At 41.9% G+C, this 22,129-nt stretch overlaps 2 protein-coding genes across 2 annotated transcripts in view; both read right to left on the reverse strand.

Annotated features, from left to right (window-relative positions):
- Window positions 1-4,745: 4,745 nt before the first annotated feature.
- On the reverse strand, window positions 4,746-9,061 carry RPS13 (ribosomal protein S13). The gene is made up of 6 exons (XM_058807074.1): window positions 8,980-9,061; window positions 8,687-8,735; window positions 6,978-7,056; window positions 5,934-6,103; window positions 5,476-5,576; window positions 4,746-4,823 (listed from the first exon to the last, which is right to left on the reverse strand). The coding sequence occupies exons 1-6, from the start codon at window positions 9,000-9,002 to the stop codon at window positions 4,790-4,792; spliced, it is 456 nt and encodes a 151-aa protein (XP_058663057.1). The 5' UTR covers window positions 9,003-9,061; the 3' UTR covers window positions 4,746-4,789.
- Window positions 9,062-9,196: 135 nt separating this feature from the next.
- Window positions 9,197-22,129, reverse strand: part of PIK3C2A (phosphatidylinositol-4-phosphate 3-kinase catalytic subunit type 2 alpha) — a 50,401-nt gene continuing 37,468 nt past the window's right edge. Inside the window, exons 21-33 of the mRNA XM_058806371.1 lie at window positions 21,361-21,453; window positions 20,983-21,112; window positions 19,412-19,548; window positions 18,567-18,736; window positions 18,145-18,301; window positions 17,616-17,725; window positions 16,190-16,397; window positions 14,303-14,427; window positions 13,793-13,910; window positions 13,619-13,700; window positions 13,097-13,206; window positions 12,744-12,869; window positions 9,197-12,176 (exon numbers count right to left, since the gene is read on the reverse strand). Coding sequence (XP_058662354.1) covers window positions 11,994-12,176; window positions 12,744-12,869; window positions 13,097-13,206; window positions 13,619-13,700; window positions 13,793-13,910; window positions 14,303-14,427; window positions 16,190-16,397; window positions 17,616-17,725; window positions 18,145-18,301; window positions 18,567-18,736; window positions 19,412-19,548; window positions 20,983-21,112; window positions 21,361-21,453 — 1,749 coding nt within the window. The 3' untranslated portion in view covers window positions 9,197-11,993. The remainder of the gene's footprint in view (window positions 12,177-12,743; window positions 12,870-13,096; window positions 13,207-13,618; window positions 13,701-13,792; window positions 13,911-14,302; window positions 14,428-16,189; window positions 16,398-17,615; window positions 17,726-18,144; window positions 18,302-18,566; window positions 18,737-19,411; window positions 19,549-20,982; window positions 21,113-21,360; window positions 21,454-22,129) is intronic.

Raw genomic sequence — 22,129 nt, forward strand, 5'->3', positions numbered from 1 at the left:
CCATCAGAACTGCTCCCCTTAGATTCAGATCCTTCCCAAGTTCATTTAACCTGATTAATTATTAATGGCTGTCACTGGTTTCTTCACCCAGTCAGTCAACAGCTTCTACAGTTCAAAACACCAGTCACCTTCTTCCCACTCGGAATAACACAGGGCTCGGGATCTGCGGAAATTATTCATCTGCATCAGAAAGAATTTGAAGGAGCAGTAAAAGAGATTGATCCCTGACAGCTGCACTAAACTTGAAAGCCCCTTCCTGGCTCTGAAGAAGGAGAATTCTGACCTGAAAAGGGGTCTTGAGTGAGCAGCCTCAAAAGGAATAAAATATCAGCCTGTAAAACCAGCAGTCACTAGAAAACTCAGGTGATCTTTTAATGTAGGTACACCTCTAGCCTCAGGCACAGCCGACATAATTACCTGCCACCCAGTATTTCAGCTCAGGGCTAGGGGCTGTGCTTTGCTTCTTTTGCCCCAAACACTGAGGGAGCCTCCAGAAAGGGGCTGCCAGTCCTTCTGTTGCACACTGCACAATGTGTAGGTTAGCCTCACATCCCATTGTCATTATCCTTCCTTATCGATTCAGCTCCAGTTGTGGCTGCATCTGTGCTGGGTAACACAGCTAATAAATCCCAAAGTCAGAGGGAAGCACTCCCACTGATCGGCACCACTGTTCATTACAAAGGTTACGCATCCCCAAACAGAGGCAAAAATTATCCTGAAAGCGGACAGGAGAGGGGGGAGAGAAAAAGAGGGAAGCCTCCATGTATCCAACTCCAACTATGTCCAGAAATCCTGGGAAGCAAGAAAAGGACATTCACGGGCACACCATTAGCAGCAAGCACTGTGGAGGCATTTCCTGCTGCCAAGATATGTGCTGGCCAAGGAGGGGGGTTACCAGGGCACAGCCACCCATTGTCATGCAAATGTGCCGAGTTATTGAAGGGACTTCCCAGCAACAGCCGCATTTTTTCACGAGCTTGATCCCAGCATTGAAAGGAGAACAAAACAACTGCGTGATCGTGAAGCAGCATTAGCCTAAGCCAGAATCTCCAGCAATCCCAGAGCCCGGCGTGCACAGGACCTGCCTTTGGTGAATTCCAGAGGCTCTACTGCTCTTTATTTAAATGGGGACGGGAAAAGAAACCGGCCCGTGAGCCCCGAGAAACACGTGAGGTGCTTTTTAACTACACTGCGTTTCATGGTCTGTAAGTGACACTGAAAACACCGGGAGAAAGGGACACACACAGCATCACTGGGAAAAAAACCACGGTGCACTTTTCATTCACTCTGCTCTTTGGTATTAACTTGCAAGCAATGATTTTTTGAGCTGAAAATTAAAATGCACAGTGGCAGAAAATGCAACTGGAAACAAATTATTTTTAAGAAAAAACAAAGCAGCACATACTTGCAGCTCAACCTTTATAAATCCATATAATTTCCTGCCTTTTCTGATGGTCACTGCTGTAGCTTGACTGCAAAAAGCTTGACTTTTTTTGTCCTTTTTCAGCTAAAGAAATGGTTTCCAGCAGTGGCAATGACTTAACAGCAGAGTAACTGGTGTTCAAGTCTCCTTACTTGAAATAAATTACTAAGGTTTTTTATTTTTTTCATAGAGGAACCTGTAAATAGCAACTGTCAATCAGAAAAAATCAGAGGTAAAAGATGGCTTGTTTGCCTCCACAAGAGAACCAGTCACATACCACCAAAGCCTTCAGAATAAAGAGATACCTAGCACTAAGAGAGTCCTCTGGCCATGACTGAATCAAAGCTTTCCCTTAAATCCCTGTCAAGGTTAATCCTTTTCATACTTAACAGTCACCTTTGAAATGCTTTCCTAGAAATAGAGGTAGAAACTGCACATGGCATGTATTGATTCAACCAAAGACCTTTCTGGACTTACCATTCCAGGCTGGAGTGAAGAAAACACGAAGGTGTGTTCATACATTTGAGCACTGCCCTAGCTGACCCAAATCAGGGTGGGCTAAACTCAGGTTACCTAAAGGAAAGGAAGAAAATTGCCTTGACTGATTTGCAAGAAAGGGGGCTGCTCCTCTGGAAGTGATAGAGGCTGAGAGCTCCTTTCTGATGTGTGCTCCAGCAAAAAGCAGGAAAAGCTCACACTGGGATAGGGGGAAAAAAATAATCATTGTTCAGATTTGTACTTGCTGGTAGAGCAAAAATTGCCACTGGAAAAAAAGCAATGCTGGAAATTTGTACATTGCTGCTGGGAATAAGGCAAACCAGTATATTCTGAGGGTTAAATCAAGGCAAGGGAATCCATAAAGACGTGACAGTGACAGGAGAAAGCAAGAGAGCTGTGGGACCCAAAACCTGAGAACACCCATACTGCTCAGGAAGAGGGAAGCCAGTTTGTGCTAGCCCTTAAAAAATCCATTTTGAGCAACTATATGCATGTCTGGGTTTATCCCCATTACCACATCTCTCCAGACAAGAGAAGTTACTGTACATGTACACAGAGTGGCAGACCCCACTAACTCTCCTGGGCAGCTGGATCACCAGTCCTGAGCTGTCTGGGGCAGTCCAGGTGCTCAGAACATGGCAGAACAGTCAGCAGACACCTGAGAGTTTCACAGCCCTGCAGCACAAATGATGAACTCACCTGGTGCTTCCCTTCTCCTCCTGGAGCACATCCCTCTGACACATTGCTGATTTTCACAGGTTCCAGGTGGGATTTACCCCTGCCAGAGCTTGGCCCCACTGCTCCCACAGCAGCTGCTGAGCAGACAGCCCTGGGGCAAGTGAGCCCAACTCCTGCTGTGGCTATGGCAATCCAAAGGGTAAGGGATGGACAATCCCTGGGCTGCAGCAACAGCACCAGCAGGTCAAGGCAGGGGATTCTGGCACTCTGCTCTGCTCCAGTGACACCCCACCGGGAGCACTGCATCCAGCCCTGGGATCTCCAAGGTTAAATGAACATGGAACTATTGGAGCAGATCCAGGAGGCCATGAAGCTGGTAAAGAGGACTGGAGCAGCTCCCCTATGAAGACATGATGGGAGAGTTGGGGTTTTTCAGTCTGGAGAAGAGGCTGTGTGCAAACCTCACAGCAGCTTTCCAGTACTGAAGGGGACTCCAGTGAAGCTGGAAACGGATACTTTGTCAGGAGCTGGGTCCAAAGACACAAGGGGGGGATTTTAGGTTAGGTATTAGGAACAAATTCTTTGCTGTGAGAGTGGTGAGGCATTGGAACAGCCTCCCCAGGGAGGTTTTGGCTGCCCCATTCCTGGAAGTGGTTAAGACCAGATTGGATGGGGCTCTGAGTTGTCCCTGCCCAAGGCAGGGGGTTAGAACTGGGTAATCTTTAATGTCCCTTTCGATACAGGCCATGCTGATTTTATGATTAATCCTACTGAGCACAATTTACCTAAAACAGCATGTATGATTTATAGGAAGTACAGGATCTTTAGCAATATAAGCAGCAGAACCCTGAACCTAACAGTACAATTGCAACACCATTACCATTCCTCAACAAGAGATTTGGTGCACGCCTCTTCTTCCATGCTCAGGAGAGCACCTTGAGCTGCAGCGCGCTCCCAGAGCGGCCGGAGCAGCTGGCAGCTCGGAAATCCTGGCTGTTCCCGGGCCGGGAGCGGCCCCGCAGGCGGCGCTGCTCGGCCCGCGGAGCTGCAGCGCTCCCGGATCCGGGCGCCCCCTCGCGGCCGCGCCCCGCACCTGCACACGGCGCTCGGCACGGAGCGAGGGGAACGCGTCCGGGCTGCTCCCGTGGAGGAGAAACTCAGATACAGAGAGCACTTCGGGGGGCGGCTGGAATGCTGCACCTGCCTCCCGATCACAGGTCTGTAATTAGCTGCACCATTTGCCAGGGGAATCCCGTTTTTCTGTGAAATCCAGGTCCTGCTAATTATGATCTAGGAAGTAGCTACTACACTGTACCAAAATGACATGGCTCGGATCAATTTACTCAACTTCTCAAGGTGATGAAAGTCAAGTAACCCACCCACACTTAAAAGCAAGTCACAACAACTCAGAGTAAATCAATTTATAATATTCTCCTAGAAAACGAGAAATTTTTTTCTCTATGTTTTCTATGTTTCTTCAGCAGAATTACTTCAGGTAAAGCTATCAGAAATCTGGAGACACAACATTGGCAACAATGACCATCCAACAGCTCCTGCTCTTAGGGTTTAGGGAAAACTATTTCAGTAAAGACACAACATCTGAGAGCAGCTAAAACTGCTGTCCACAATTACCCAAATCTCAAAGATTACTCTTAAAATTACTTACAAATGACAGCAAGTTACTGCCACGGAACTGGCTGAAGTCTGCTTAAGCTCTCTGCACAAGCAACAGCTCCACATGACCTGTGATTAATTAATTAACCTCTCCTGTTTTGTTTTAACCCCTCACCTGCATAACCCCTCCTGCAATTGCTGTATTTCTGCATCTTCCTGCTGTCACTGCTTTCTCCCCAGTTCTGCAGGACACAAGAGGAACAGCCCCAGATGAGTAAAACACATCTGCAGTGAATGAACGGGACACTTCACTAACTTGAGGCTTTCAGGTAATAAAATCCAAACCAGTTTAAGCACAGACACCAACATCCAGCTGGTGTAGCACTGCAATAAGCACGACCCAGATTTGGTACTGCAGGACAGCAATAGGGAAACCACAGCCTGCTCCACCTGGAAAACACCCTGTTCACGTGCAGCTTCCTAAAACAAGCAGGAGCCTCTAACACACCAAGCACTTAGAGACAACACAAACTCAGGTAATGAAAATTTATTCTTTCAGTTAGTCACAGCCAGCTCTTATGCGACCAGGGCAGAAGCTGTCGATGATTCACTAAAAAGAGAGGAGAGAAAAAAGAGAAATATGAATTGCAGAGGCAGTTTTTCAAACTAGTTATCAAAAACAACACTTCAGTTAAAAGTTTTAACTATCCGTTAACTATTACCAGCAGCTAAATCACTTTGAAAAAATTTTTATGGCCTAAGACTTCACTCTTCCTTTTACAATAAAAATCCTAGGGTGACAGCACAAACCTATATATTTAAAGACTGGGCTAGCTGCACTTGAGTCTCCTTGGAGGCTAATCCTAACATCTCTGGGAATTCTATGGTGGTTACCTCTTCTAGAGAAAAGGTAAAGGTTTGTCACAGCTACTAAGCCATTTCTCACTAAGCTTTGAAAGTGACACAAATTATAGAAGTACCTGAGAACCAAGATAGCAATTTAAAGTGTCTTAAAAATCACCTGGTAGTGACTTCATTTGTTAGGACCATGATTTTTATCCAGGAATTACAACAGTAATTTAACCCAGGTGTAAGTTTCATGGATTTTTCAGTTATTATTTATGAAAGTACTTGTTCTCTGCTGCCTGGTGTGTGATACACACCTATCACAATGCACTCCTCACCCTCTGAGTAACAGTCCCAGCACAGTTTACAAGACCCTGCAGTCCTCAGTGCCAAGAGGAATGCAGGAGAAGACTTACTACTTCCAGTTGGGTGGCAGCACTCTCTTGGTTTTGTAGTAGCGAGCCAGCCTGTGGATCCTGCTCTCGATCAGAATCAGGCGGAACTTGGCATCCTTGTCCTGGGAAACAAAGTTACATTGCAACCCCAACACCACAACCACTTGGACTTCTCAATACACAATTCACATGAGCTTCAGTAAAGCAAATAATCCACAGCTATTGCTGAAAACATCACATTTCTGTTACTAAAGCTTCAGTAAAATCAGAGCAGGACCAGAAACATATGATTTAAAAACTGCTTTTAAAATCCTTTTCAAAGGCCATTTTTCTTGTTCAAAATACCTCCCCAGCCTTAGGAGTTTACTCAAAGGGGGGCTAACATCACACAAGGAGCCTTTGCTTTGTCAAGCTGCAGACAAACTCCTGTGTAATTTAACATCACAGACACTGAGTTATCCAACTGAAGGAGCACTCACCTTTCTGTTTCTCTCAAGATGCTTTCGAACAGCAACTGCTTTCTTGATCAGGTGATAAAGATCCTCTGGGAGGTCTGGGGCCAGGCCCTTGGATTTCAGGATTCTCAGAATCTTGTTGCCAGTAACAAAGCGAACCTGGGCAACACCGTGGGAATCCCTCAGGATCACACCTGAAACAAACACGTACATCTTACACTGAAAAGAAGAAACATACACCAACAATCTTGTGAAACTGACCTTACAGTTACTAACTATCCAAAACAAGATCTTCTCCAAGTTAAAACCTTTCCAGTGGCAACTGAAGAAATGGCAGACAATGAGTGAGCAAAATACAACTTACAGAAGCTGAAACACTTTATCTGGGAGCACTTAAGACAACTGACTGTCCCATCCTGCTTGGGTAGGTGAGGTGTTCGTCTTTGCCAATACTATGGGAAAGTTTTCAACAGGACTCATTAAAGCAACATATTAAATCATTCTATGGATCCCTCTAGAAGGAATTAATATTGCTTTCAGGATTACAATAATAAACATTCATTTACACAGCACCTACTTACACTGCATACACAGCTCATGGCCTGTGTCATGCAAACACTTCAGCTCTGGAAGGGTTCAAACCCCAGAACCAAGTCCATGGTGCAGCTGCAGTGCCTGGCTCAGTAAACCCCACAGGGCTCCTGGTATTGGAAAATTTCCTGCAGGAAACTGGGCACACCAAGCTTCCTATAACACCTATTGGTGGCCATTCCTAAGGACAGGCCATAAGATGAAACAGATGCTTCAAGTCTTCCACTTGGAAAAAAAGCAAAAACAACCCACTGCTTCCTGCTTCAGCAAATATGCTCCCCTGCAAGAACACACACAATGTCCCAGTGGCAGGGTATTATCCCAGGGCTCTCACTGGTACCCACAGTGAAGGGAGGCACACCAGAAGAGCTGTGTTCTCTTAGGACCTTATTTACTGTAGGTTGAAGGAACAATTACAATATTACAGTCAGAAAAATGTGGGTTTGTCCCCATTCAGGAGTGGTTTATAATCCTTACCAATCTGGGAGGGAGTCAGGCCCTTTTTAGCCAACTTGTAGATCTGTTCCTTTACATCATCAGACGTAAGTTTCAGCCACTAAAGAAAATTAGAATAAAAAGCCAAACTGTTTAACAACTGCTTAATACAGAGGCAAGCTACAGGAAAACTTTTAATAAATAATAAAAACTAAAATAATCTTTTAAGAAATAGATGCTTTCTAATGCTTAAAAAATAATCAAGAGCTGAAACTGCACCTTTAATGATACAAAAATTCTTAGCATATAATAAACCTATAGTGCTAGTGAAATGTCATGAGGGAAGGCACAGGTAAAGATGAGTCTCCATTTAAAAAACTCCATAAAGCCTCCAACCAGCTGCTTTATCATAATTTCACTTCAATTGCCACACCAGAAGCACAATCCAATGTTACAGACAAAAAAAAAAATCACTGTCCTTGGGAAGGAATTTTTCACCTAGGTCCTTTGACAAATACAAAATTGAGAACCATTTAGCCACCTCTCAGTAAAATAACTACAGAGAGAAGTGAAAAATCAGACTTAAAGAACACTAATTAGTTAAAGGAACCTACCAAGATAGGACTGTGCCTTTTCTATTAATTTTAAGTTAAACAGTACAGATAAAGCCACTCCTTCCATGATTATTAATGAGGAAACAACACCAACAAGTCACGTTATCCTGACTTGCTATGAGCTAGAAATTCTTGGTTTATTTTGAACTTTTTATTACTATCACAGTATGAAATAGAAAAGCACAGCAAAAATAAACATGGAAGTGCTCTAAAGATCACCATTTAAGACAGAATTTAAATAAAACTAAGCAAAAAATCCCCACAGAATTTAAAAAAAAAATCAATACAGCATTTGTTCATCCTAATTGTTATTGAACTGTTTAACCATCAGTAGGGACTTCAAGCAGCTTCATATTATCTTATTTTTAACTGTTGTCTACTTAATTACAGATTTCGTGTTTATGTTCCCATTTCACTGTTTCTTAGTCCATGCTTTTCCACATGGACCACAAGTTGTTCCTTCTGCCAACAAAGAGATCCTCCAAGAAATGATCTTGCAAAGGAGGACAGAGAAAGCCTTTTTAAGTGGAAGTACCTTTGAAAGAGCTAAGAGCACACCAGAACTACCTCTTTTAATCCCCTGACCAACAAATTGGTTCTAAGTATTTCTGAAGGCAATCGATTTATTACACAACTGCAAACTCGAGTGTGAAAACGATTTAATGTCCAGGAATTACCAGCCTACAGATTCGAAGTATCTGAAGAAATACTTAAATAGAAGACGAAAAGAGACTTCTTTGCCAAACGAACAATCTGGCTAGAAATACACACTTGTTTCCTCATTATACCAAGGATCATCTCAGAACCACGGAATTTTCAGGGCTGAGGGACTTCTGGAGATCATCAAATCCCACCCCTCTCCAGCGCAGGGTCATCTACAGCAGATTACACAGGACTGCATCCAGGTTGGGTTTGAATGTCTCCACAGAGAGAGACCTCTGTAGGAAGCCTGCTCCATCACACGCCAAGGAAGCATTTACACAGGCCACAATTCGAAAGTGATGACGCCAAACACCACAGATCGCGTTTTCCTTCCCTCCGCGGGCACTGCGAGCTGCGCTGTGGGTCCCGGAGCGCGCACGGGGCGGGAAAGGCCCTGGGAAAGGCCCTGGGGAAGGCTCTGAGGATGGTACTCACCGTGGGCACGCTGCGCCGGTAGGGCAAGGCGGACTGGGACAGGCCCTTTCTGCGGGAGGAAGCACATCACACACTCAGCGCCCGAGCTCAGGGACTCGGCCCCGCGGCCCCAGCCTTCCCCGCCCCGCCGCCATGTCCGCACGGCCGCCCGCCTCCCTCGCCATCTCCACACGCGCCGGAGCGCTCCCGCAGCACCCTTCCCGCCCCGGCCCGGTTCGCGGTGCTCCCCCGGCCCCCCAGAGCAGCCCCGCGGCGCTCCCCGGGCGCGGCCCCGGCCCGGCCCTGCGGCTCACCCCGGAGCGTGCATGCGACCCATGATGGCGGCAGAGCGGAGCGAGCAGAAGGAGCGGCCCCGCCCGCGCGCTTCCGCAGGAAGCGTCTGTGCCGGCCCAGCCCCGCCCCCTGCCCGCGGCAGCCAATCAGCGGCGCCCGGAGCGCGCCCCCTCAGCCGTCCCGCCCAGAGCCCTCTCGCCCCGCCCCGTACCCACACAGAGCCGACCACGCGCTGGGTTTATTCCAGAATAGTGTTTAATGTACGTACAGGAGAGTTACGGAGTCACAGCGAACGCGCCCCACGCGGGGCCATATTGTACATCTTTATTATAGTTTAATGAAAGTATTTGGTTCTCAGAGATACACAGACGGAGGGAGGCGCCCTGCTCTCGCTGCCCCCTCAGGGAGCGCCCGGCGAGGGGGACACGGCGGACCCCGGGGCAGCCCCGGCCTTAAGGCGGGTGACGGGGGTTCTACACAACCCTACAGTTGTAAAAATAGAGAAAGCGTTTACCAAAGATCGCACATGCGTCCAGAGACAGACAGCTGTCGTACAAAGGCAGTAATAAAAAGTTCAGTGCAAAGTTGGAGGTTAGTAGAGGAAGAGGTCCTAGCGCAAGCTGCTGCTCTCGGATACCAACACAAGGTCTGGAGGGACAATTACACTTCTGGCTGCAGGTCAAACGGTGCATAAAAGATGTTTTTTTCTTTTCATTAAACAAGATATAAAAAGCTGTTAAAACTACATCTTCAAGCTACTTAGCATACTGGTATATTCCATCCCAATCAAATATTTCCCTCTTTCACATCTGTCTTGGTTTTTCTATGTAGCACGGTAAAATTTTTATTGCAACAATCAGGTTTTTTGTAATTGAGAATAGTGCAAAGAGGTGCAAACTTGGTGCTGGTCCTCTACACGTGAGGAGAGGCCAAGGCCAGATCCCATAGACAACATAAAATCCATGACCATAAAAAGCTCCAGCCAGTGACGATTTTGAAAAGGAAGGGAAAGGCACAAAATGAGTTAAGCTATGAAGAAGACTAAATCAGAAGTCAGGACATGTTCTAACAGTAATACAGTACTATAATTTTTTTTGTTGTTTTCAGTCCAGACAACTGTTAAAACTGCAAATAACTTTTAAATGATTTTAGTTTAATTGTATTTTGTGCTGTAAGACACTGTGCTTTAATAGCAAACTGCAAAAAAGGCAGTCCATATTGCTTTCATTTTATTTCACAATGGAACGTTTCACAAAAACAGTAGTCTACTTTCCTGTGTTTAAGTGACTTGTGATTCTAATGATGGAATGGAGTAAGTCTCAAAAGCATCAAGTGAGCAGGAAATATATCTAGTTAGTTATATAGTTTATTATTTACAGGCTATATACTAAATGAAAAATATGCAGAGGATGCCTACTACAACTGGGATTTGTTAGCGCCCGTTAGTATTGGCCCAGTTTCTAACATTCAAGGTATCATTAGCTTTTGAACTGCAATAATTCCTATGAAATTGGACCGTGAATCATTTAGGCACCAGGAGATTCAAGTTTACTTCTCTCTTCTGAACTGAAGGGAGATTGGTCAGTAGCAGGGGAAGGAAAACTGGATTATAAAATAGGTTTTTAGTGTTGGATAGATAGAAGGCTTTCCCTCTATGGTGTCCTCATTCATAGTTGCATATTTCACTTTAAAAGTTTGTTTCACAATTTTGTACTAAAGAAGTGTGCAACTTTAGAGCTTTCTTTACACAGAACATGAACATCCTAAATCCCAAATAAGGTGAACGAAAAAGGTGACACCTGTAGTGCAGAAAGGCCTAATTAAGTAACCAGTGGTATTAATGGGAGATAGTGACATTTGCACTCCACTGTCACAATATATTCAAATCTTGGAATGAAGTATTTTAGTTCTTACTGGGAGTGAGAAACTGTATTGCTGTGAACTGCTAAAGGAAAAAAAAAACCCAGCCAAGTTCCTCTCTCAAAGCTGTTAATAGGAACTAATTTCTGGCCTGCAATTCAGCCAGCAGTGGTGCTTTTCAATTAGAGGCCACCCTTTCCCTGGAAGCACAGATGCAAATGCCACTTTGGATTAGTGTTTGAATCCGTTCCACACTTAATCACTGCAGTATTGAAAACTTTTAGAAATTACAACAAAAATCCCCACCGAGAAGCTGGGTACATTTCCTACAGTACCACATTCAGCCAGTCTTCATTCAATTTTTGGAGACCATGAGTAGAAGATGGAGTAGAAAAAACTTATTTAAGTTGAACAAATTGTGAAGATTAGTATAAGTGATGCTATTTGTAAATAACACATCCTGGGAAAAGGCTTCCAGTAGGACCTGCAAGGTATCAAATATGAGAATGTTCCCCCTGTATAAGGAGCTCAAAGTTAATATGTATACATATTTAAATACCAGAAATGAGGTAAAAGAGAAGCATTTGAATTATAAGGCACCATTATTTACAACTTCCACTATTGGCACTCACTCCAATAAGTCTCAGAGAAGCATTAATCTGGAATTAAATGTTTTTAAGGAATTTTTCCAGCCCTTCAACCTTCATTTCTACAGGTGTGTGTGCAGACACCAAAAGTTTACCTGTTGCTGTTTCTGTGATGTCTCATTAGTGGTGGGAATGTAATCCTAAAATATGCAACTTCTTTGATGTTCTCCAGCATCGTGTCGTGGATGACACAACAAATTAAAAGCAAAAATGCACTGCATCCTCAGGCCTAATGACTGAGTTATGGTTCAACCAACCAGCATGGTCAAACTGCTCATCTCACCTTCACTGATGGATTAAAAACCCCTTCCTTCACCCACAACTCTCAAATGCTTCCAAACGATGCTTTGATAACATCACATGGGTACAAACCAGTTTTTTTGCAATCCTCCAAATTAGGCTACCTGAACATTGGTCCAATATATCTGTTGAAATGGAGAGCCTCTTGCTTTCAGATGTACAGGTTATCTTCACGTAGGAAGATGCACAAAGCACAGGTGACCACAAGTGTTCTGGTGTGACTGAGTTCACAGGTAGGGCACAGCAGTCAGTCGATACCAGCTCACAGTCTCCTTGCTCAAGTTGAAGTCCTTCAGTGGGAGTGTAATTCCACCCAGGAAGAAGTTCTCACGTAACGATTCTGCACTCAGCACACTTAACTGCAGCTCCCTCTGCTTCAGAGTCTCCACGCTGTATCCGCTGTACACCAGCTGCAAGGTGAAGGCAAGAATTTTCTGGTTAGGCAAAAGAAATTACCCAGACTGCCCTTTCTTCTGCCTGCCCAGGCATTGACAGATGTCTGAACTACACACTGTGCCCATTCAGCACATCCCTGTCTCACATAATGGGCTGAAGGACATCCCTGGTTTTTTGTACTCCCAATGTTAAGTATTTAAAATGACTGAAGTACTATTTACACACCGAGACTTCTGAATTCATTTTTCTCCACATCATGAGTCACTGAATCCAGGGCAAGGGGGAGTTTTAGTTTAAGATTCCTTACCTTTTCCACATCACTCCTCAGAGTCAGTCTGAGAAATTCCTGCTTCCTTGTAATAGCACACTAACCCACTAAGATGTTTTAAAAGATCTTTATAAGATCTTCTGCTTTATATTTAATCAGGGCACAAAGTTTTTGGAAACAATTTCTTTTCCATTTATACATATTCACTTTTTTTTTAGACAATTTTTAGTCTAAAGCAGTAATATTTTAATTACTGTTTAGAATAAGAGATTATAGTAAGCTACAGGAAGTTGTCACATGAATTTTAACTTGCCATTTCATTGAAAGTTGGGTTTCTCGTCTTCCGGGAGATTTTGGTTTTGCGTTTGGATGTTTTGTGCGTGTCTGGAAGTAAATAGGTTTTCACATAGGGATTTGGATCTGCACCATCCTCTGTAACCTACAGCCAAAGAAACAAGACAAGTTAGAAAACTAATTAGGGGCTAACTGCATATTTATTTTCAAGTGTGCAGACTTTGCAATCAAGCTAATCAAAAGCAGCAGTTAATTAAGCAGGCAGTTGGAAAATTTAGAAGAGAGAGTTTCACCATTCCTGCATCCATCTAAGTCAAGATGGTAATTGAGAAAATGGAAAGTTTCTGGCAGTGAGCGCATATCTCCACTTACCAGGTCTTTGATGTGCATCACCATGACAAATAGAGTGCTATTTCTATAGGATATGGATAGCTTCACTTCTCCTCCCACTTTGCCTGAGGTAGGACTTGATGGACTTGTATCTGAAATAACAATTATTTCTTCTGTGATATTTTCATCACTACTACACTGACTTATCACATATGGGAAAAAATACAAGTCTTAGACCAAGTTCAGTTCTTGATTTAATTTCTAGCTCTCTAACAGGTGAAAGGCTACAGGCTTTAAGGGTTTTTGCATTCTCTTGCAAGAACCAACCTGGAGGTTTGGAGTGAAAAATCTGAATAATTCAGCCAAGCCATAAACAAGCCCAAGTCATCACACACATCATTGCAATTTTTAGTATGCATGTCCTTGAAATTGTATGTAGGCACATTTGGAAAGATAGTGATGCAGTTTTCAAGGAGAGAAAACTCCAGTTAAGTAAAAAACATTCCAAAGATTCACACTGTAAATGTGTCAAACTATATAATTCAATTTATAAACATCCCTTACCTGCAGGTCTGGCTATTCCATCTATTCCTTCCACTTTGTCATCACGAAGTAATGGATGGAAAAAAGTATAAACAAGATCACACTAAATTTGGAAGAAACATTACATGTTAGTTTAAGTGTTAAAAAGCACCAAAACTTGAAAATTTGCATTTGATTTAAATTACATATACTCACTTCTGCCACCTCTGGAGAACTGTTCATCAGGCTCTGTATGTAGCTGTTGAGCTCCACTTTTCTTTTGGCTGCTACATCTTTGATATGTGTTCTTCCCAGAACCATCTTATTAGGAAAGCTACATGAGAAGAACAACACAGTTTTCAGTTACTTTATCAGAAGTAGGTACAGTGGGATTCCATTGTCATTTCCATCCTTAAGTGATGACACCTGGAGTTTTTTTGCCAATCCAGAGTGGAAACACAGCATGGGTTATGACACTCCGGAAAGACAAGGAAATATTTATAGGTAAGTATTATATGTGATACGACAGCAGACCACAACACTGAGATGCTCCTCTGGATCTCCACCTTAAATCTGAGAGACAACTGCTTTCTCCCTTAATTGCCAACTTTGAGGTCTAGTTTGCCCCTCAGCAGTTTTGTCTCCATTTCAAGCTATTTCTTGCTCCACCCAGCTGGGAGCAGTTTTGTTGCTTTGGTAATAGTGATGAGTGAGTTAGGAACATACCCTGGTAACTTCCAAAGAGGAAAGAGAATGCCAAGTTTGTTGTGGAGCTCCTGGAACTCATCAAATGTTCGGAAGACAAATGTTGGCTCAACTTGCCCTTCTCTCAAAACTCTCACTACATAGATCTGCCCAAAACACAAAAATAAACGTATTTGATATAAAAATATTGTAAAATTACTTAACAATATAATTTTCTTCACAATCAACTCTTTCTCCTATAGTAACCCTTCTCCTGAATACATATCCCATTATTATATCCCTTATTCCAACACTGGCATTTCATAGTAGAATTATAAGTAGCCCATCATGCAAAGTAACATCACATGGTCTTCCCCCAAGGTAGATCCACAGCTGAAGGGTGATGATGAAGGTAGGTAAGGCTGAACTGTGCACACTCTCCCTTTGAAGCCTCATTGGAAGTACATACCAGGTGTACAGAATGTTAACACTGGCACAGGATTACATTAAGACGGGTATCTGTGGGGCCAGAACCACCACAGAACCTTTCAAGAGTATTTTTTTCAATTTAATTCCCTCCTGATTCTAAAGGATTCCACTTTTAAAGTGATCATTTGGCAGGAGGATGCAAGTGCACTGCATTATACAAAAATAACTTTTCCAAGTATTGTGAGTACAGTCACAGGATACATTCACATTATTCAAGGGAAATGAAGTTTGAGAGCTGCACAGAAAATTCAGTTCAGTGTCCTCATTTATGGGCAGAGGAGTTACACTTTTAACATATAATTTAAAATCTATAAAGAATCTAGACCATCCTAACAGTTTCCTGGAAGAGGCGAGGCTGTTTTGGCTTAGACCAGGATACTCAAATTCATTTATTATACAGTGATTCAGAACAAAGCTCTGCGGCATTAGTCAGATTCGCTCTGCTATTCCTTGCTGGTGTCTTACCAGATTAAGACACTTACAGCAAACATAGCTTGGAAAGAGATGTACATTTACATCTATCAATATACCTCATGTTATAAAAAAGTTCTGGACAATGTAACTTGAGCTGATTACTCCAGCCCAGCAAATAGCAGTAGAGAAATAAAACAACTAAAAAAATTTGAAGAAAGTTGCACATCTGCATAGGAATACAAACATTAAGTGTCAAAGTGTAACCCAAGTCTATTAAAATTCTGAGGGCAAATCTCAATGGTTGGTGTATCTAGTAAGACTAAGAGTGTAAGTGCAATAGTAGCGAAAACAATGCTCTAACTCAGGAGGAACAAATCAAACTTTAATGGAAGGTCAGACCAAAACCAGAGTTTTGTCTGATTTTACAACTCCTACTCAGGAAGGAGCCATTTTACAGAAGGCAGCTACAAAAAGCCCATCAACATGACTCAACTTGCTGTGTTTTAAAATAATCTCCACCAACACTACTTCTGCCCTTTCTACTTCCTTCTAGATGCTTTTCAAGAGGTTTTTTCATTTTGCAAGATATTATGGGATGCTAGAAATGCCAGTCTGTACTCTAGCAGTGCTGCTGCTGCTGGCCAGCAGCTCAGCACCCACACAGCTGCTTGCTCACTCCCTCCCCCTCACCAGTGGGACAGTGGGGACAGCAAGAGCAAGAGTGAGAAGATCCGTGGGCTGAGATAAAGACACTTCTGGGGAGGGAAGGTGATGCAAGACAATTGCCACAGCCCACAGGCAGACCCATGCTCAGCCAGTTCCCAAACAGCCACCGTGGAAAACAACCCTCTCCCATCTCCTGCTTTCTTCCTCTACAGCCACCTTCTATTGCTGACAGTGACATTATACGCTGTGGAACATCCCTCTGGCTGGTTTTGGTCAGCTGTCCCTGTTCCTTCCCTGTGTCTTGTTGGAAGAAAACACCCCTTTATCCTCCCTGAATGGAAACAGCTCCCAGGTACTTACATAGTGCTTGTCTGGGTTGTATCTCTTCTGATAGGTGAACACAGACACTTGTTTGATTCGGCCATCTTGTTTGAGAGAATAGGTTTTAGCAGAGAATGACAGGATGGGCTCATCATTAGAGGGCAGACCTGAGAAACGCAGCTGAGCCAAGTTGTGAATGAAGAAATTGAACTTTGTGGCAACACTCCCCAGACTGGATTCGATCAGCCTAGAAAAAGGAAACATCAAAACACACAAAAGTGGTTCTGTCAATGCATCAGACTCAAGCTGAAGAAAAACAAGCCCTATATCTTACTGACAAAGAAAAGGTTTTTGAGTGATCATTGGGATATATAAATAGTATCATATCAATATTTAATAGAAGACTCAGTATTGAAATTTGGAATAGGTTTTTAGTGAAGATGTGAAGGCTTTCCAGACACGCATCCAACTCTGGAGCCCTGGCAAGACATGGAGCTGCTGGAGCAGATCCAGAGGAGGGCCATAGAAATTATCAGCAGGATGAGCACCTCTCCTGTGAGAACAGTCTGAGAGCATGGGGATTGCTCAGACTAGAGAAGGCTCTGGGGAGATCTTATTATGGCCTTTCATCAGGAGCCCATTCCTACTTAAAGGGAACTTATACAAAGGATGGGGACAAACTTTTTAGCAGCACCTGCTAAAAAGGGAAAATTTTTCTTTCTTATATCTAATCTGAATCTGTCCTCCTGTGTATGAGGACAGATTCAGGTTAGATATAAGAAAGAAAATTTTTTTACAGTAAGAGTGGTGGAACACCAGAACAGGTTGCCCAGAGATGTTGTAGATGCCAGGACACATTTCTGAGAAAGTTCATCTAGTTGTGGATGTCCCTGCTCTGTGCAGGAGGACTGGTCTTAGATGGCCTTTAGAGGTCCCTTCCTGCCTAAACTTTTCTCTGATTCTAAGTTGCATGCACACCACTGCAGTTTTCTCTGTGTATCAGTACAGTAACACTTTTATAATGCATTGCAACATCTCAGGTTACACCGTATGCACTCCTCCACTTACACTGGATCATCATCCTCCCTCCCCATTGTGCAAAAGCACTTCTCCAAGAGAGAATTTCTTCACCATGTTTTCCATCATATACTCTAAATAATTTAGGGTGTATTCAAAATGTAACTGTTAAACAGCCAGACAAAATTATTTACCCTCAGCACTTCAAACCAATATTTATTTCACACCAGGTCACCCCTAAAATCTGCAAGGTACTTTAGCACAAGCATTACTCTTACACAAGATTGATCTTACTTATGTAGTTAACTGATCTTTTATGACTGTACAGTGTAACTGTTCAACTTGTACAGACACGCTTGTGACCATCCCTAGTAGGTTTTTTCCTATCAGAAATCTTCCATTTAGAGGAAGATACTGGGAGATATTTTAGTTTTCCCTTTTCCAATACCTTGTAAAGAAAATGGTGGCTTCTGCATCTGTTGTTTGGGGCTGGAGAGCATCCTGGACATACTTCAAGTCCTGAACCCCACTTAGTTCTGGTAGCCCAGAAGAAAGCATCTACAAGAAATTGAAATTTAGTTTTAATGTAATAAACCAAGTATGATTTTGTACTGAAATAATTAAGACTTAGACCCTCAAATTCATTTGTGGCTGCACTAATTTACTTAATACTAATGGCAATAGACACCAATTACTTATAATCAGCAGTTATTCCCTATTTCTGCTGAATTAAAAGCAGTTAAAAACTCTTTGCAGTGCAATTTGTGGTAGTATTTTAGTTTTAAATTTTCAAGAAAGAGGTAGGCAGTAAAAAAGCTTAAAAGATTCCAAATGAAGCTTTCTCAAAAAGTAGATGAGATGTTTCTGGCTTTTTTAAAAAAGCCTACATTATGAATTGCTGCAGCATAAAAAGCACAGTTTTAATACAACCCAGCACGACAGATCTATCAATTCAATTGAATGTGAAAAATGATTACCAGTGAAAGTAGGTTAAGGAAGAGGCTGGCATGTTTCCTTATCAAGTTGTAAGCTTGGCAACAGAGATCCACAAACAGCTGAAAGCGAATTGTGGGTTTTTCTCCACCATTAATGACATAAGCCATATCTGATGTCAGCACAAAAGGAGCTCGATCCCTGTTCAAAAAGCACAGAATTTGTGAGTTCATCTTTAGGTCTCTTTGTTGTCATGTGCTTCCTGCTGTCCTCCATCCCCACCCTGAGGTCATGATATTAAATATTCCATTAATGCCATTTCATGGGTTTGGGTTGGGTTCCTCTCCCAAGTGCTGGTCCAGGTGACACAGCACATTCACATGGTACTGGACCTACAGCAGATCTCCCAGACAACACTTGGGAAAATATCACTTCATTCTCCACATTGCTTAGGTACAGAAAATACCTTTTAAAGCTCCCAAACATTTGTGCATGTCCCAAAAACTTCCCGAAGTCGATGTGGAACATATGCCCGGTGTTCCGCAGCATTATGTTATCGTTGTGGCGGTCACAGATTCCCAGGACATAAGTGGCTACACAGCATCCTGCACAAGAGTAGATGAAGTTCTCTGAAGCCTGGGAGGGAGAGAAAAGAAGTGAATTGAGATCAAATATCAGTGGAAAAACATAATTCATGTATTCAACAGTCAACCTCGATGAGTGCAAAATCCAAACCAGGCAATAAAAATTTCCTTTTTTTTTTTCCCCAAATACTGTTCTTCAAACAGTTAAGCTTCGCCAAAATCTCTTGATATCCCACTTTCCAGCAAAAATGGTTATTTTATTTTGAACATAAATGAAAGAGAAAAGAGGAGTTGAAGACAAGAGAAGCTGAAGACAAAAGAGGAGTTAGGAAATAAAAGGGTCCAAGACTTGTATTTCCAATGTACTGTAATGGCATTATAGCACAAAAAAAGATATTAATTTTTGAATCTCATGTGTACAAGCAGAGGCCACTGCTCCTAAACTGCAATTAAGAGCAGCCACTATTTGTCCCTCTTAAATTTAAAGTACATTTTTTCTATATCCAATAAAAATTTTTGATGAGAATCTGAAGAATCCATCTGGCTCCTTTTTATGGGAGGGGATTTTAATTTGCTGTTTTTCAAGTATAGAAAAAATTAAGTTTCTTAAATATACAAACCAAATATTTCAATGGAAGACCTGGAATATGAATTTCATTCTTTTATTAGATTGTACTTAGCCCTTTTAAAAGACCTTCAAGAACAAAAACCAGTGCTGAAAAGTTACCTTTTCATACTCTTCCTCCGTAGGATTATACTTCCTCAACCATTCAGCCAGAGGCTTGTCCTTAAAAGAACCTGTCACTCCATACTCCACTTGAATTTTCCTAAGTGTATCTGAAGCAGGAACAAGCTCTACCATGCCTTGATATAGAATAAAATAAAGTGTATTTAGCCATCTCCTTAAGTGATGCTGCATTTTTATTATTCATTCTTAACAATGATGAATCTTACACTTATAGACCAACCTCCCTGAAAACCTCGTCATGTGTAAAAATAATTCTGTTAGTCCCCCAAGCATTTCCACAGACTATGTTACAAAGGAAACCATGAAACATAGCAATCCAACTTAGATTACTTCACAACAACTAGCTACAGTTGCCAGAATGCACACTTTAGTTATACTTTGAATAATTAGTTTCTACCACATAACTTTTACTCTAAATTGGGCAAAATACTTTGATGCTGGCAATTCCCACACACTGATAGTGAATTAATCAAGTAATTTTATCTGCTGTCAAGTGCTGAAACAGACCAGACAGTGGGCTTCATAGGTGGCCTTACTTTGGAGAAATAATTTACTAAAAATATTTGTACAGCTAAATCATAAAATGAAAACATGTACCTGATTAACAGAATTTTACTTCTATTTTGGCAAGAGCTACTAAAGGTACATCTGTAATTTACATCCATTTGACTCTTCCCCTTCAATCTTTTGAGTACTTTAAGGACACTAATATTAGCAACAAGGAAAAAAAAGCTACATAAATCAAGTCATCACTCAGAGTAGGAGGAAAAGCCATCTGTTTCTCTAAAAAGCAAGTCTTACATAAATAGAAGCTTTTTGCTTAGTTTTACCAACCTAAATTTCCATCTTTTCCATGTATTTAAGAGTTTTGGTCATGCTATTCATCTGACTAAAGAAATATTTCATTTATTGTTTATCCTCTTAAATATCTTTGGTTTCTATTGGCTAGCTCTAGAGAATTAGCTAAAACTAGGAAAAAGCATGTTCAAGGTGCAGGGCACAGTATTTGCACTCAGAGTTCTGTGACCTACTTTCAAACCCCAGAGACAACTTCATCTTGCCAAGGAACTTTCACCAGAATATGACACAAATGCTGGGGGACACTGTGCATGTCAAGGGCTGGTTCAAATTTTTCTTCTTTTTGCACGTTTCAGCACCAGAATGATACTCCCTGACTCAACTGCAGCAGATTCCAAGTACTTCAGCATTTTGGTTTGCATTGGAATACTTTCACCATAATTAAACTTTCAGACTGAGGATTGCTGTAGCAACATGATTTTCTTGTGTTGCAGTAAGAGCAACCTTGATTTTTATCACTGTATTTGTTTGTTCCACTGTTCATTGACAACAGAACACTCAAGAAAACAAAACTGGATGCCACTCAGCCATCAGGAAATTCAGAACAATTTAACTTATTATTCTCTCAAGTACTGAAGTTCCTTGCAGTGGAACTGTTCCTTGGCACCTTCTGCCCAGAGGTTTTTCATTATCAATGTGACAATAAATTGAAAGGGGGAAGCAAAGATTAAAAACAACATCTAGTTTAGCACCTCGGTCTTTTCCAGTTGAGAGACACTTGAAGATAACCATCCTTAGATCCAATCCCTCCTGCAGCCAGATCTTATCCATGATCTTAATCATTTGTAAAGCCAACATATCTTGTCTCAGATCTTCTCCAACCTTACATGGAAAAATAAAAGTTAACCAATGACACAGTAAACTTAAAAGAGGAACAGACTACAATTAAACTTTCACATGTGGTAAATGTTTATGTTTTATGGACTGTTCACATGTTGGTTTCTAGATACACACGAGCAAACTCATGGAATAACTAAGCTTATTGGTCTATGCTAAAATTAATTGATACCAGTGAAATAGTGATTATCATTCAACTTCATTATTTTCTCCAGTACACATGCAATGCCTACCTTAAACATCACATTAATTTCTTCTCCCAGCGGGTCAGCATTTATCAGTGCAACTTTCAGTGGTACTGCATTGGAGCTGAAGAAAGAACAGGCCTGCAAGTAGATTTAATGTCAACGGTCAGAAAGGACTATTCCTGCTAGCCCAGAAAACAAGACACTGTGACAACAAGCAGGTTTGACACACAATGTGTCTATTCAGACTTTTCACATTTCCATTGTGGTGAATACGTGCTTCCCTTGAATAACAAGCCCTTTGGCTGTTATTTGTTGAATTCTTGTACAAAAGCCAACAGTGCTGCACAGTGATGTTTCAAACATTCTAAAGGGAAGAGTGAATAAAACATGAATAAATATTTTATCAGCAGCTTTTTCTTGAAACCTAGGAGATGTATTAAAAATGTGTATTTGTGTGTTTCACAGTATCTTCTCATTTATCTGCTTTCAAGTCCCTGCTCATGATTTAATAGTTACAGTAGAGAAGGAAAGTGAGATGAGCTGTCTCTCAAATACAGGATTAGTTCAAGCATTAACAAACCTTTAGGTTTTCAGTCATGCATGATGATATAATCAAGACTGTGGTTGAGCAGATATTGTCAAACCTTGCAGTGTTCTGGAAAAATAATTTACCTGCTTCTCCTACATTATTACTTGCTGGACCTTCACAATAAAATAAAGCTACTGCCTCCCTCTCCAGCATATCTGGACACAATCCGTATCAGGCAGTTTCACGTGTTTAACAGTATTTACTCACTGCTTGAACTTTATATTT

This window comes from Ammospiza caudacuta, chromosome 6 (genome assembly GCF_027887145.1).
Source record: "Ammospiza caudacuta isolate bAmmCau1 chromosome 6, bAmmCau1.pri, whole genome shotgun sequence".
NCBI lineage: Eukaryota > Metazoa > Chordata > Aves > Passeriformes > Passerellidae > Ammospiza > Ammospiza caudacuta.